Source organism: Salvelinus namaycush, chromosome 22 (assembly GCF_016432855.1).
Source record: "Salvelinus namaycush isolate Seneca chromosome 22, SaNama_1.0, whole genome shotgun sequence".
Taxonomy (NCBI): domain Eukaryota; kingdom Metazoa; phylum Chordata; class Actinopteri; order Salmoniformes; family Salmonidae; genus Salvelinus; species Salvelinus namaycush.
The window spans coordinates 2,242,469-2,258,265 of NC_052328.1; the positions used below are offsets into that span (position 1 = coordinate 2,242,469).

The 15,797-nt window shown below is 44.0% G+C and overlaps 1 protein-coding gene across 1 annotated transcript; it reads left to right on the forward strand.

Annotated features, from left to right (window-relative positions):
* Positions 1–1,595: 1,595 nt before the first annotated feature.
* Positions 1,596–15,385, forward strand: LOC120017347 (putative protein TPRXL). The gene is made up of 6 exons (XM_038960098.1): positions 1,596–1,870; positions 12,798–12,848; positions 14,103–14,166; positions 14,343–14,356; positions 14,508–14,686; positions 15,366–15,385. Exons 1-6 carry the CDS (start codon positions 1,596–1,598, stop codon positions 15,383–15,385), a joined length of 603 nt encoding a protein of 200 aa, XP_038816026.1.
* The last annotated feature ends 412 nt before the right edge of the window (positions 15,386–15,797 follow it).

Genomic DNA, 15,797 nt, shown 5'->3' on the forward strand with positions numbered 1-15,797 from the left:
TGGTCAACAGTAGTGCACTACTTTTGACCTGGGCCCATTGTGCTCTGGTCAACAGTAGTGCACTACTTTAGACCTGGGTCCATTGTGCTCTGGTCAACAGTAGTGCACTACTTTAGACCTGGGTCCATTGTGCTCTGGTCAACAGTAGTGCACTACTTTAGACCTGGGTCCATTGTGCTCTGGTCAACAGTAGTGCACTACTTTAGACCTGGGTCCATTGTGCTCTGGTCAACAGTAGTGCACTACTTTAGACCTGGGTCCATTGTGCTCTGGTCAACAGTAGTGCACTACTTTAGACCTGGGTCCATTGTGCTCTGGTCAACAGTAGTGTACTACTTTAGACCTGGGTCCATTGTGCTCTGGTCAACAGTAGTGCACTACTTTAGACCTGGGTCCATTGTGCTCTGGTCAACAGTAGTGCACTACTTTAGACCAGGGGTCCATAGAGCTCTAGTCAAAAGTAGTGCACTACTTTAGACCAGGGGTCCATAGAGCTCTAGTCAAAAGTAGTGCACTACTTTAGACCAGGGGTCCATAGAGCTCTAGTCAAAAGTAGTGCACTACTTTAGACCTGGGTCCATTGTGCTCTGGTCAACAGTAGTGTACTACTTTAGACCTGGGTCCATTGTGCTCTGGTCAACAGTAGTGCACTACTTTAGACCTGGGTCCATTGTGCTCTGGTCAACAGTAGTGCACTACTTTAGACCTGGGTCCATTGTGCTCTGGTCAACAGTAGTGCACTACTTTAGACCTGGGTCCATTGTGCTCTGGTCAACAGTAGTGCACTACTTTAGACCTGGGTCCATTGTGCTCTGGTCAACAGTAATGCAGTAAGTAGGTGTCCACCCCCACACGGTGTCCTCTTCTCTCCCGTCTCCTGCCGTCTTCTGTCTGTGTTGTTATGAACTGTATTTTTAGGTGTTTGCCAACAAACTATTATGAGTATATTTTGAAAATCTAAGCGACCGTTTGTACTTCAAGTCAGCCTCTCCAAGAACGGATACGTTTAAAAAAACATTTTTTTTAGATGTAAATATTGTTCTGTAAATAAATGCAGTTTGTTTTCACAAAAACTCAGTTCTAAGGGCTTCTGGGAAGGATGTGTCCTTTAGGAGTAAAGCTATGGCCTGAGGGACAGTCTGTTTGTACTGTCATGCCAACTACTTGGCACTCATTGTCATGCCAAACATGTTTTTCTTGACAACAACAACAGCAGTGGAGTTTTAGCAAGAGCACAAACAGATCTGGGATCAGGAATGTTATCCCCCAAAACAACAAACTATTATCATTAAGCACACTAATGCTATGTAATGGTTATCACATGTCCACAGACAGGAATCCACTTCAGCTAGTATCATGTATTGTGTAAACTGTACCTGATACTTATATGTTTTACAGTATTTCCAATGCCATAATGTACATGCTTTAGGAGCCATAGAGGAGATCCTGCAAGTAGATCCTGCAAATAGATAGATTCTGCAAGTAGATCCTGCAAATACAGACAGCCAGAGTACAGTGATAGTCTGTGGAACGACAGTAGTCTGTGGAACGACAGTAGTCTGTGGAACGACAGTAGTCTGTGGAACGACAGTAGTATGTGGAACGACAGTAGTCTGTGGAACGACAGTAGTCTGTGGTACGACAGTAGTCTGCGGAACGACAGTTGTCTGTGGAACGACAGTAGTCTGTGGTACGACAGTAGTCTGTGGAACGACAGTAGTCTGTGGAACGACAGTAGTCTGTGGAACGACAGTAGTCTGTGGAACGACAGTAGTCTGTGGTACGACAGTAGTCTGTGGAACGACAGTAGTCTGTGGAACGACAGTAGTCTGTGGAACGACAGTAGTCTGTGGAACGACAGTAGTCTGTGGTACGACAGTAGTCTGTGGAACGACAGTAGTCTGTGGTTACAACAGTAGTCTGTGGTTACAACAGTAGTCTGTGGAACGACAGTAGTCTGTGGTTACAACAGTAGTCTGTGGTTACAACAGTAGTCTGTGGTTACAACAGTAGTCTGTGGTACGACAGTAGTCTGTGGAACGACAGTAGTCTGTGGAACGACAGTAGTCTGTGGTTACAACAGTAGTCTGTGGTACAACAGTAGTCTGTGGTTACAACAGTAGTCTGTGGAACGACAGTAGTCTGTGGTTACAACAGTAGTCTGTGGTTACAACAGTAGTCTGTGGTTACAACAGTAGTCTGTGGTTACAACAGTAGTCTGTGGTACGACAGTAGTCTGTGGAACGACAGTAGTCTGTGGAACGACAGTAGTCTGTGGAACGACAGTAGTCTGTGGTTACGACAGTAGTCTGTGGATCAGGCTGGTGTGAAATGGTCAACTGTAGAAACAACACTTACTGTAGGTTTGCTATTTGTGAACTAAATTATTCCAACACAGCCTCGTATGTGTCCCAAATGGCACCCTATTCCCATTTTAGTGCACTGCTTTTAACCAGGGTCTATAGGGAATAGGGTCAGAAGTAGTGTACTGCGTAGAGAATAGGGCACCATTTGGGACGCAAGCCCCTGTCTCTCTGTGGGTGCAGGATCTGTTTTGCATTAGAGGGCTGGGGGATGACTGTTTTATTGAGGAGTCTTGGGTCGTATTCACTAGACACCGAATGGAAGAAAACAGACCAAAACGGGAAAGGACTACCTGAACTTGTCCAATCAGAAATGCACGTTTTCGTTGGCAAAACGTTTTCAATTGCAAAAAAAATAACGTTTTTGCTACGGTGTGCACACATGAGTACGACTTAAAGCTGTCGTTAATGGACAGTGGAGAGACCGGACTTAAGTCTTCATGAGTCATAACCATAAAGGGTTGGGGGGGGGGGTGGTTTCTGTGATGTCATTGGGCTTGCTCCACTCCCCACTCCAGTAGGAACTGAATTATACGTCCGGCCGGATGGCCTTCGGCAAAAGTGTACATGTGGAAGCTGCCACGTCAACGATATTTTGGTATCAATTGGTAATGGTTACTGATACTCTTTCTCCATTGGCATGACTTCCTGGGGGAGATTTGGGCTGGCACCCGATTCCCTGTATTGTGCACTAATGTTGACACATTTGGTCAAAAGTAGTGTACACTACGCAGTATACTACATAGTGAATAGGGTGGGATTTGGGATGCATCCCATATCTTACACCCACAGGAAGGGCTGTATAGTAATGTGTTCATGATAGCAGCAATGCATTCCTGCTTGTAATGCAACCATCATTCAGCTTTGAGAAACATCCAATGTCCAATTGGTTTACCATGTTCTTTACCTATCATCATACATTACTATTTAAACAGCCACGTTTCCGCTCTCCTTATCAAATACATCGTACATTACTATTTAAACTCAAATACATCATACATTACTATTCAAACAGCCACGTTATCGCTCTCCTTATCAAATACATCATACATTACTATTTAAACAGCCACGTTACCACTCTCCTTATCAAATACATCGTACATTACTATTTAAACAGCCACGTTACCGCTCTCCTTATCAAATACATCGTACATTACTATTCAAACAGCCACGTTACCGCTCTCCTTATCAAATACATCGTACAATACTATTCAAACAGCCACGTTACCGCTCTCCTTATCAAATACATCGTACATTACTATTCAAACAGCCACGTTACTGCTCTCCTTATCAAATACATCATACATTACTATTTAAACAGCCACGTTACCGCTCTCCTTATCAAATACATCGTACATTACTATTTAAACAGCCACGTTACCACTCTCCTTATCAAATACATCATACATTACTATTTAAACAGCCACGTTATCGCTCTCCTTATCAAATACATCATACATTACTATTTAAACAGCCACGTTACCGCTCTCCTTATCAAATACATCGTACATTACTATTTAAACAGCCACGTTACCACTCTCCTTATCAAATACATCATACATTACTATTCAAACAGCCACGTTACTGCTCTCCTTATCAAATACATCATACATTACTATTTAAACAGCCACGTTACCGCTCTCCTTATCAAATACATCGTACATTACTATTTAAACAGCCACGTTACCGCTCTCCTTATCAAATACATCATACATTACTATTTAAACAGCCACGTTATCGCTCTCCTTATCAAATACATCATACATTACTATTCAAACAGCCACGTTATCGCTCTCCTTATCAAATACATCATACATTACTATTCAAAAAGCCACGTTACCACTCTCCTTATCAAATACATCATACATTACTATTTAAACAGCCTCGTTACTGCATATCGGTTGTTATGAAGGAGCTATTAGAAGTGTATATAATGTATTTTATTTGAACGTTGTCCAGTACAGAGATGATCGGGTTTATGTTCATTCCATTGCATTTTGACTTCATTGTTATTTTATTTTTTTAAAGCTAAATAAATATGAAAATGAATTCAACAAACAGCATTTGTCCCTTTTTTTGTGTGAAAATGGTTCCACTAACTGTACCTCATTATACTGTACTGCCTTTCATTGTTTTAAATCTCTCTTCTGTTATTAAACCCAAAACAATGTCTCTTCCAGACAGCTTGGATTTTCCTGCCACACACGTTCTCGAAAAGATGATGTTCCAGGGGAGAGATTTTCCTGCCACACACATTTCCTGCCACACACATTTCCTGCCACACACATTTCCTGCCACACGTTCTCTAAAAGATGATGTTCCAGGGGAGAGATTTTCCTGACACACACATTTCCTGCCACACACATTTCCTGCCACACGTTCTCTAAAAGATGATGTTCCAGGGGAGAGATTTTCCTGCCACACACATTTCCTGCCACACACGTTCTCGAAAAGATGATGTTCCAGGGGAGAGATTTTCCTGCCACACACATTTCCTGCCACACACGTTCTCTAAAAGATGATGTTCCAGGGGAGAGATTTTCCTGCCACACACATTTCCTGCCACACACGTTCTCGAAAAGATGATGTTCCAGGGGAGAGATTTTCCTGCCACACACATTTCCTGCCACACACGTTCTCTAAGATATTACAGTATGTTCCAGGCGAGAGATTGTCTTGCCACACACATTCTCTAAAATATTATGTTCCAGGGGAGAGATTGTCCTGCCACATGTTATCTAAGCCGACCGTAACGTCTGTGCTCTGTCCAACCACTCTGAAGGTCTTCTGTCAGATAAGAGAGAGACTAATAAAGGCTCCACTGGCCATCCAATCACACACATCCGTTTGACTTGTTCACCTCGAGTCTATAGAGACCAGGGCAGGCAAGGTCTGATGCCGACTTTGTACATGCTGACTACTTCTTGCTGACCTCTTGCCAGTTCCTGTTTCCTGAATGAATACGTTTCTAACCACAAGGGTCTTTTCCTGGTAAAATGCCCCAAAAAAATCATGAATTTATTGCATGTCATATACTCCGTCTCCAGTATTGTGAATGTAGACTGTTTCTTGAGAGGAGTCTAGAAACAGACAGCGGTGAGAAGGATCATAGAGAGGAGTCTAGAAACAGACAGCGGTGAGAAGGATTATAGACAGGAGTCTAGAAACAGACAGCGTTGAGAAGGATCATAGAGAGGAGTCTAGAAACAGACAGCGTTGAGAAGGATTATAGAGAGGAGTCTAGAAACAGACAGCGGTGAGAAGGATCATAGAGAGGAGTCTAGAAACAGACAGCGTTGAGAAGGATTATAGACAGGAGTCTAGAAACAGACAGCGTTGAGAAGGATCATAGAGAGGAGTCTAGAAACAGACAGCGTTGAGAAGGATTATAGACAGGAGTCTAGAAACAGACAGCGGTGAGAAGGATCATAGAGAGGAGTCTAGAAACAGACAGCGTTGAGAAGGATTATAGAGAGGAGTCTAGAAACAGTACTGAGGAAAGGGTACCAGCCAGCACGTCAGGTCAGAGCACACTGAAGTACTGAGGAAAGGGTACCAGCCAGCACGTCAGGTCAGAGCAGACTGAAGTACTGAGGAAAGGGTACCAGCCAGCACGTCAGGTCAGAGCAGACTGAAGTACTGAGGAAAGGGTACCAGCCAGCACATCAGGTCAGAGCAGACTGAAGTACTGAGGAAAGGGTACCAGCCAGCACGTCAGGTCAGAGCAGACTGAAGTCCTGAGGAAAGGGTACCAGCCAGCACATCAGGTCAGAGCAGACTGAATCTCCCTTAGCTAAGCTGGCCCTGCTTTGAAAGGCTGATATCCCAGATCAGTTCCCCACCGTCCCTCCCGTTCTCTAAGACCATAACAGATTTATCACCTAAAATACGGAAGTTTAGGATTTTATCTCATCGCAGCCCTATCTTGGATTAATGAAAATGCAAACTAAGTGGTCATGATGAAATTACCTTTGTAGTTTGCAATAGCTGAGGAGTTAGTCATGTTAAAGGACGTCACCAGGATATCATGTTCAATAGTCATGTTAAAGGACGTCACTAGGATATCATGTTCAATAGTCATGTTAAAGGACGTCACTAGGATATCATGTTCAATAGTCATGCTAAAGGTCGTCACTAGGATATCATGTTCATGCTAAAGGACGTCACTAGGATATCATGTTCAATAGTCATGCTAAAGGACGTCACTAGGATATCATGTTCAATAGTCATGTTAAAGGACGTCACTAGGATATCATGTTCAATAGTCATGTTAAAGGACGTCACTAGGATATCATGTTCATGCTAAAGGACGTCACTAGGATATCATGTTCAATAGTCATGTTAAAGGACGTCACTAGGATATCATGTTCAATAGTCATGTTAAAGGACGTCACTAGGATATCATGTTCAATAGTCATGTTAAAGGACGTCACTAGGATATCATGTTCAATAGTCATGTTAAAGGACGTCACTAGGATATCATGTTCAATAGTCATGTTAAAGGACGTCACTAGGATATCATGTTCAATAGTCATGCTAAAGGACGTCACTAGGATATCATGTTCAATAGTCATGTTAAAGGACGTCACTAGGATATCATGTTCAATAGACATGTTAAAGGACGTCACTAGGATATCATGTTCAATAGTCATGTTAAAGGACGTCACTAGGATATCATGTTCAATAGTCATGTTAAAGGACGTCACTAGGATATCATGTTCAATAGTCATGTTAAAGGACGTCACTAGGATATCATGTTCAATAGTCATGTTAAAGGACGTCACTAGGATATCATGTTCAATAGTCATGCTAAAGGTCGTCACTAGGATATCATGTTCATGCTAAAGGACGTCACTAGGATATCATGTTCAATAGTCATGCTAAAGGACGTCACTAGGATATCATGTTCAATAGTCATGTTAAAGGACGCCACTAGGATATCATGTTCAATAGTCATGTTAAAGGACGTCACTAGGATATCATGTTCAATAGTCATGTTAAAGGACGTCACTAGGATATCATGTTCAATAGTCATGCTAAAGGACGTTACTAGGATATCATGTTCATGCTAAAGGACGTCACTAGGATATCATGTTCAATAGTCATGCTAAAGGACGTCACTAGGATATCATGTTCAATAGTCATGTTAAAGGACGTCACTAGGATATCATGTTCAATAGTCATGCTAAAGGACGTCACTAGGATATCATGTTCAATAGTCATGTTAAAGGACGTCACTAGGTTATCATGTTCAATAGTCATGCTAAAGGACGTCACTAGGATATCATGTTCAATAGTCATGTTAAAGGACGTCACTAGGATATCATGTTCAATAATCATGTTAAAGGACGTCACTAGGATATCATGTTCAATAGTCATGTTAAAGGACGTCACTAGGATATCATGTTCAATAGTCATGTTAAAGGACGTCACTAGGATATCATGTTCAATAGTCATGCTAAAGGACGTCACTAGGATATCATGTTCAATAGTCATGTTAAAGGACGTCACTAGGATATCATGTTCAATAGTCATGTTAAAGGACGTCACTAGGATATCATGTTCAATAGTCATGTTAAAGGACGCCACTAGGATATCATGTTCAATAGTCATGTTAAAGGACGTCACTAGGATATCATGTTTAATAGTCATGTTAAAGGACGTCACTAGGATATCATGTTCAATAGTCATGCTAAAGGACGTCACTAGGATATCATGTTCAATAGTCATGTTAAAGGACGTCACTAGGATATCATGTTCAATAGTCATGTTAAAGGACGTCACTAGGATATCATGTTCATGCTAAAGGACATCACTAGGATATCATGTTCAATAGTAATGCTAAAGGACGTCACTAGGATATCATGTTCAATAGTCATGCTAAAGGACGTCACTAGGATATCATGTTCAATAGTCATGTTAAAGGACGTCACTAGGATATCATGTTCAGTAGTCATGTTAAAGGACGTCACTAGGATATCATGTTCAATAGTCATGTTAAAGGACGTCACTAGGATATCATGTTCATGCTAAAGGACGTCACTAGGATATCATGTTCAATAGTCATGCTAAAGGACGTCAGTAGGATATCATGTTCATGTTAAAGGACGTCACTAGGATATCATGTTCAATAGTCATGTTAAAGGACGTCACTAGGATATCATGTTCAATAGTCATGCTAAAGGACGTCACTAGGATATCATGTTCAATAGTCATGTTAAAGGACGTCACTAGGATATCATGTTCAATAGTCATGTTAAAGGACGTCACTAGGATATCATGTTCAATAGTCATGTTAAAGGACGTCACTAGGATATCATGTTCAATAGTCACGCTAAAGGACGTCACTAGGATATCATGTTCAATAGTCATGCTAAAGGACGTCACTAGGATATCATGTTCATGCTAAAGGACGTCACTAGGATATCATGTTCAATAGTCATGCTAAAGGACGTCACCAGGATATCATGTTCAATAGTCATGCTAAAGGACGTCACCAGGATATCATGTTCAATAGTCATGCTAAAGGACGTCACTAGGATATCATGTTCAATAGTCATGTTAAAGGACGTCACTAGGATATCATGTTCAATAGTCATGCTAAAGGACGTCACTAGGATATCATGTTCAATAGTCATGTTAAAGGACGTCACTAGGATATCATGTTCAATAGTCATGCTAAAGGACGTCACTAGGATATCATGTTCATGCTAAAGGACGTCACTAGGATATCATGTTCAATAGTCATGTTAAAGGACGTCACTAGGATATCATGTTCAATAGTCATGTTAAAGGACGTCACTAGGATATCATGTTCAATAGTCATGTTAAAGGACGCCACTAGGATATCATGTTCAATAGTCATGTTAAAGGACGTCACTAGGATATCATGTTCAATAATCATGTTAAAGGACGTCACTAGGATATCATGTTCAATAGTCATGCTAAAGGACGTCACTAGGATATCATGTTCAATAGTCATGTTAAAGGACGTCACTAGGATATCATGTTCAATAGTCATGTTAAAGGACGCCACTAGGATATCATGTTCAATAGTCATGTTAAAGGACGTCACTAGGATATCATGTTCAATAGTCATGTTAAAGGACGTCACTAGGATATCATGTTCAATAGTCATGTTAAAGGACGTCACTAGGATATCATGTTCAATAGTCATGTTAAAGGACGTCACTAGGATATCATGTTCATGTTAAAGGACGTCACTAGGATATCATGTTCAATAGTCACGCTAAAGGACGTCATGTTCAAGGAGGCGTTCAGATCGCTAAGGGAAATCCTCTCCTACTTCTATGCCTTGTCCACATTCTCTCTGACATTAGTTTTATCATATTTTTTAACCATTATTTAACTAGGCAAGTCAGAACAAATTCTTATTTACAATGACAGCCTACCGGGGTTAACTGCCTTGTTCAGGGGCAGAACGACAGATTTTTACCTTGTCAGCTCGGGGATTCGATCCAGCAACCTTTCAGTTACTGGACCAACACTCTAACCACTAGGCTACCTGCCAACCCCATCATATTGACATGATGTAATGAATTATCCCTCTCTGGTATGGACAGGGTGCTGGTTCTGGAGTGAATAGGTCTTGGGGTGGGGTGCAGAACACAAGAAAAGATACACACACAACTGAACAAATTCCTTCCATCTATATTCTTACTTGAAAGATAATTTATAATATATGTATTCATATTTATGTATTTACAGTATATAAATATATTATTATTAATTTCCGAATTGCTATGAACAACAAGGACACCTCTCTTCTATTCCATCGCCATAAAAAAAAAAACATCAAGATATGTCTTGTAGGAGATAAAAGCTATTCTGTTCCAGTAGGTAGCTAACTTGACTCCAGGTCACGATAAGCTCTAAGACGTGAAGTCCGACCGTGGTCCAGGGCGGTGAGGGGATATGGCGGCCCTCGCTCCTCTCGACTTTGAACTGTTTTCCAGGCTGGTTCAGATCCCCTCTCCGACGTGTAACCCAACCAGTTCTGAGGGATCCTAAGATTAGCAGAGACAAAGAGCTGCGTTGAGAGCCGAGCGGCTAGGAGGGATGTAATTAACTTGATGTGAAAGGCCTTCCCTCCAGAGATGAGAGAGGAGTGCTGAGGACTCAGGGGAGAAGGTTGGAGGTGGACTGGAGGACGCTCACAACTCGCATCCCTTTTCACAGCTTATATCCTCCCCTTTGATATGTCTGATGTGACTTAACAGAGTAGTATCAGACTCCAATGAGAGGGAAGTGAACTGAACCCATTAGGCTGGCCTACAAATAGGATGTGATCAGTGACAGTACATTCACATCACAGGGAAATCTCCCTATGTATTTTGAGGTAGCAGTAGTGTTCTTTAAATTCATACTGTAAAAATTACACTGAGTGAACAAAACATTATGAACACCTTCCTAATATTGAGTTGCATCCCTTTTGCCCTCTGAACAGCCTCAACTCGTCAGGGCGTTCCACAGTGATGGTGGCCCATGTTGACTCCATTGCTTCCCACAGTTGTGTCAAGCTGGATGTCCTTTGGGTGGTGGACCATTCTTGATAAACACAGGAAACTGCTGAGCGTGAAAAAAACCAGCAGCGTTGCAGTTCTTAACTCAAACCGGTGCGCCTGGCACCTACTACCATACCCCGTTCAAAGGCACTTATATATTTTGTCTTGCCCATTCACCCTCTGAATGGCACATATACACAATCCATATGTCTCAAGGCTTAAACATCCTTCTTTGACCGGTGTCCACCTCTCCATCAATAAGGGATCATGTCTTTCACCTGGATTCACCTGGTCAGTCTGTGTCATGGAAAGAGCAGGGTTTGTACACAGTGTATGTCCCTGTAAAAAGTCACTGCCCTCAGCAGAAAGTAGTCAGCAGAACTCTTTCAAATGGAATCCGTTGTCAGAATCCTACACTTATAGAGTATATTTGTGTCATTTTTGTGAAAAGTGTTGATCAAATATTATACAAGTCAGCAGCACATCTGAGATTGGTTTGTGTCAGGTCCTTCTGTCTGTCTTGACTGAGAGAGAGCGAGAGAGCGAGAGAGCGAGAGAGCGAGAGAGAGAGAGAGAGACCCCTCCCCTCTCACCCCTCTGCAGTCAGTCTAGCTAGCAGCTGCTTTGCATCTCCATGCATTGTAGAGATGAATAGTAACATATTCTGGGCACGCTGGCATGGCTCGCCCATATTACAGCACCCTGCCTTCCTCCACTAGGGCTTCTTCCACGCTGGCATGGCTCGCCCATATTACAGCACACACAGAGGAATTCAAAGCACCCTGCCTTCCTCCACTAGTCCTTCTCCCACTAGTCCTTCCTCCACTAGGGCTTCTTCCACTAGTCCTTCCTCCACTAGTCCTTCTCCCACTAGTCCTTCCTCCACTAGTCCTTCCTCCACTAGTCCTTCTTCCACTAGTCCTTCTTCCACTAGTCCTTCCTCCACTAGTCCTTCCTCCACTAGTCCTTCCTCCACTAGTCATTCCTCCACTAGTCCTTCCTCCACTAGTCCTTCTCCCACTAGTCCTTCCTCCACTAGGCCTTCTTCCACTAGTCCTTCTTCCACTAGTCCTTCTCCCACTAGTCCTTCCTCCACTAGTCCTTCTCCCACTAGTCTTTCCTCCACTAGTCCTTCCTCCACTAGTCTTTCCTCCACTAGTCCTTCCTCCACTAGTCCATCCTCCACTAGTACTTCCTCCACTAGTCTTTCCTCCACTAGTCTTTCCTCCACTAGTCCTTCCTCCACTAGTCCTTCCTCCACTAGTCCTTCTCCCACTAGTCCTTCCTCCACTAGTCCTTCCTCCACTAGTCCTTCTTCCACTAGTCCTTCTTCCACTAGTCCTTCCTCCACTAGTCCTTCCTCCACTAGTCCTTCCCCCACTAGTCTTTCCTCCACTAGTCCTTCCTCCACTAGTCCTTCCTCCACTAGTCCTTCCTCCACTAGTCCTTCTCCCACTAGTCCTTCTTCCACTAGTCCTTCTCCCACTAGTCCTTCCTCCACTAGTCCTTCTCCCACTAGTCTTTCCTCCACTAGTCCTTCCTCCACTAGTCTTTCCTCCACTAGTCCTTCCTCCACTAGTCCATCCTCCACTAGTACTTCCTCCACTAGTCTTTCCTCCACTAGTCTTTCCTCCACTAGTCCTTCCTCCACTAGTCCTTCCTCCACTAGTCCTTCCTCCACTAGTCCTTCCTCCACTAGTCCTTCCTCCACTAGTCCTTCCTCCACTAGTCCTTCCTCCACTAGTCCTTCTTCCACTAGTCCTTCCTCCACTAGTCCTTCTTCCACTAGTCCTTCTTCCACTAGTCCTTCCTCCACTAGTCCTTCCTCCACTAGTCCTTCCTCCACTAGTCCTTCTCCCACTAGTCTTTCCTCCACTAGTCCTTCCTCCACTAGTCCTTCCTCCACTAGTCCTTCCTCCACTAGTCCTTCTCCCACTAGTCCTTCTTCCACTAGTCCTTCTTCCACTAGTCCTTCTCCCACTAGTCCTTCCTCCACTAGTCCTTCTTCCACTAGTCCTTTCTCCACTAGTCTTTCCTCCACTAGTCCTTCTCCCACTAGTCCTTCCTCCACTAGTCCTTCCTCCACTAGTCCTTCCTCTACTAGTCCTGCCTCCACTAGTCTTTCCTCCACTAGTCCTTCTTCCACTAGTCCTTCCTCCACTAGTCTTTCCTCCACTAGTCCTTCTCCCACTAGTCCTTCCTCCACTAGTCCTTCCTCCACTAGTCCTTCCTCCACTAGTCCTTCCTCCACTAGTCCTTCCTCCACTAGTCCTTCCTCCACTAGTCCTTCCTCCACTAGTCTTTCCTCCACTAGTCCTTCTTCCACTAGTCCTTCCTCCACTAGTCTTTCCTCCACTAGTCCTTCTCCCACTAGTCCTTCCTCCACTAGTCCTTCCTCCACTAGTCCTTCCTCCACTAGTCCTTCCTCCACTAGTCCTGCCTCCACTAGTCCTTCTTCCACTAGTCCTTCCTCTACTAGTCCTGCCTCCACTAGTCCTTCTTCCACTAGTCCTTCCTCCACTAGTCCTTCCTCCACTAGTCCTTCTTCCACTAGTCATTCTTCCACTAGTCCTTCCTCTACTAGTCCTGCCTCCACTAGTCCTTCTTCCACTAGTCCTTCCTCCACTAGAGCTTCTTCCACTAGTCCTTCCTCCACTAGTCCTTCTTCCACTAGTCCTTCTTCCACTAGTCCTTCTTCCACTAGTCCTTCCTCCACTAGTCCTTCCTCCACTAGTCCTTCCTCCACTAGTCCTTCCTCCACTAGTCCTTCTTCCACTAGTCCTTCTTCCACTAGTCCTTCCTCCACTAGTCCTTCCTCCACTAGTCCTTCCTCCACTAGTCCTTCCTCCACTAGTCCTTCCTCCACTAGTCCTTCTCCCACTAGTCCTTCTTCCACTAGTCCTTCTCCCACTAGTCCTTCCTCCACTAGTCCTTCTCCCACTAGTCTTTCCTCCACTAGTCCTTCCTCCACTAGTCTTTCCTCCACTAGTCTTTCCTCCACTAGTCCTTCCTCCACTAGTCCATCCTCCACTAGTCCTTCCTCCACTAGTCTTTCCTCCACTAGTCTTTCCTCCACTAGTCCTTCCTCCACTAGTCCTTCCTCCACTAGTCCTTCCTCCACTAGTCCTTCTCCCACTAGTCTTTCCTCCACTAGTCCTTCCTCCACTAGTCTTTCCTCCACTAGTTCTTCTCCCACTAGTCCTTCTTCCACTAGTCCTTCCTCCACTAGTCCTTCCTCCACTAGTCCTTCTCCCACTAGTCCTTCCTCCACTAGTCCTTCCTCCACTAGTCCTTCTTCCACTAGTCCTTCCTCCACTAGTTCTTCCTCTACTAGTCCTGCCTCCACTAGTCTTTCCTCCACTAGTCCTTCTTCCACTAGTCCTTCCTCCACTAGTCCTTCCTCCACTAGTCCTTCCTCCACTAGTCCTTCTCCCACTAGTCCTTCTCCCACTAGTCCTTCCTCCACTAGTCCTTCCTCCACTAGTCCTTCCTCCACTAGTCCTTCCTCCACTAGTCTTTCCTCCACTAGTCCTTCCTCCACTAGTCTTTCCTCCACTAGTCCTTCTCCCACTAGTCCTTCCTCCACTAGTCCTTCCTCCACTAGTCCTTCCTCCACTAGTCCTTCCTCCACTAGTCCTGCCTCCACTAGTCCTTCTTCCACTAGTCCTTCCTCTACTAGTCCTGCCTCCACTAGTCCTTCTCCCACTAGTCCTTCCTCCACTAGTCCTTCCTCCACTAGTCCTTCCTCCACTAGTCCTTCCTCCACTAGTCCTTCCTCTACTAGTCCTGCCTCCACTAGTCCTTCTTCCACTAGTCCTGCCTCTACTAGTCCTGCCTCCACTAGTCCTTCTCCCACTAGTTCTTCCTCCACTAGTCCTTCTCCCACTAGTCCTTCCTCCACTAGTCCTTCCTCCACTAGTCCTTCCTCTACTAGTCCTGCCTCCACTAGTCTTTCCTCCACTAGTCCTTCTTCCACTAGTCCTTCCTCCACTAGTCTTTCCTCCACTAGTCCTTCTCCCACTAGTCCTTCCTCCACTAGTCCTTCCTCCACTAGTCCTTCCTCCACTAGTCCTTCCTCCACTAGTCCTTCCTCCACTAGTCCTTCCTCCACTAGTCCTTCTTCCACTAGTCCTTCTTCCACTAGTCCTTCCTCCACTAGTCCTTCCTCCACTAGTCCTTCCTCCACTAGTCCTTCCTCCACTAGTACACTACACTCAGAAAAAAAGGAGCTATCTAGAACCTAAAAGGGTTCTTCGGCTGTCCCCATAGAATAACCCTTTGAAGAACCCTTTTTGGTTCCAGGTAGAACCTTTCCATTCCAGGTAGAACCATTTTGGGTTCTGTGTAGAATCCTTTCCACAGAGGGTTCTACATGGAACCCCCAAAAGTTCTACCTGGAACTTCAAAGGGTTCTCCTATGGGAACGGCCGAAGAACTCCTTTGGAACCCTTTGTTCTAAGAGTGAACCTTTGACCAGGGCCCAAAGAGTTCTGCTGAAAAGTAGTACACTATATTATGGGAAATAGGGTACTATTTCTCTCATCAGTGCAGCAACCAACTGTATAAGTTAGCATAAGCTACACATCTAACAACCCTAATCCTCCCAGCCTTCAGCAAACTATTATACAATGAAGGAACATTTATTTTGCAGAGACAACGTTAAAAAAAGAGACAGTTGTATTAGAATTAATGATATCATAGAACGAATTATAAAGCCCCTACTTAGAATAAACCACATGCGACCCAAATGGTACCCTATTCCCTATAGAGTGCACTACTTTAGACCAAGGCCCATGAGGCTCTCTGCACTATAAAGGGAGCATGGTGCCATTTGGGACCTAGCCTCAGGCTTTTGAACTGAATACTCACCATATTGTGGAATGTCATTGTGGATTTCTGGTCACACTGA

Excerpts from the sequence above, each read along its gene's own strand:
- LOC120017347 (XM_038960098.1), top strand. The coding sequence starts at position 1,596 with ATGTGGAACGACAGTAGTCTGTGGAACGACAGTAGTCTGTGGTACGAC. Across the intron at positions 1,871-12,797 it reads TGGAACGACAGTAGTCTGTG|TCCTTCCTCCACTAGTCCTT; the intron begins GTACGACAGTAG and ends TTCCTCCACTAG. Across the intron at positions 14,687-15,365 it reads TACTAGTCCTGCCTCCACTA|GGCCCAAAGAGTTCTGCTGA; the intron begins GTCCTTCTTCCA and ends ACCTTTGACCAG.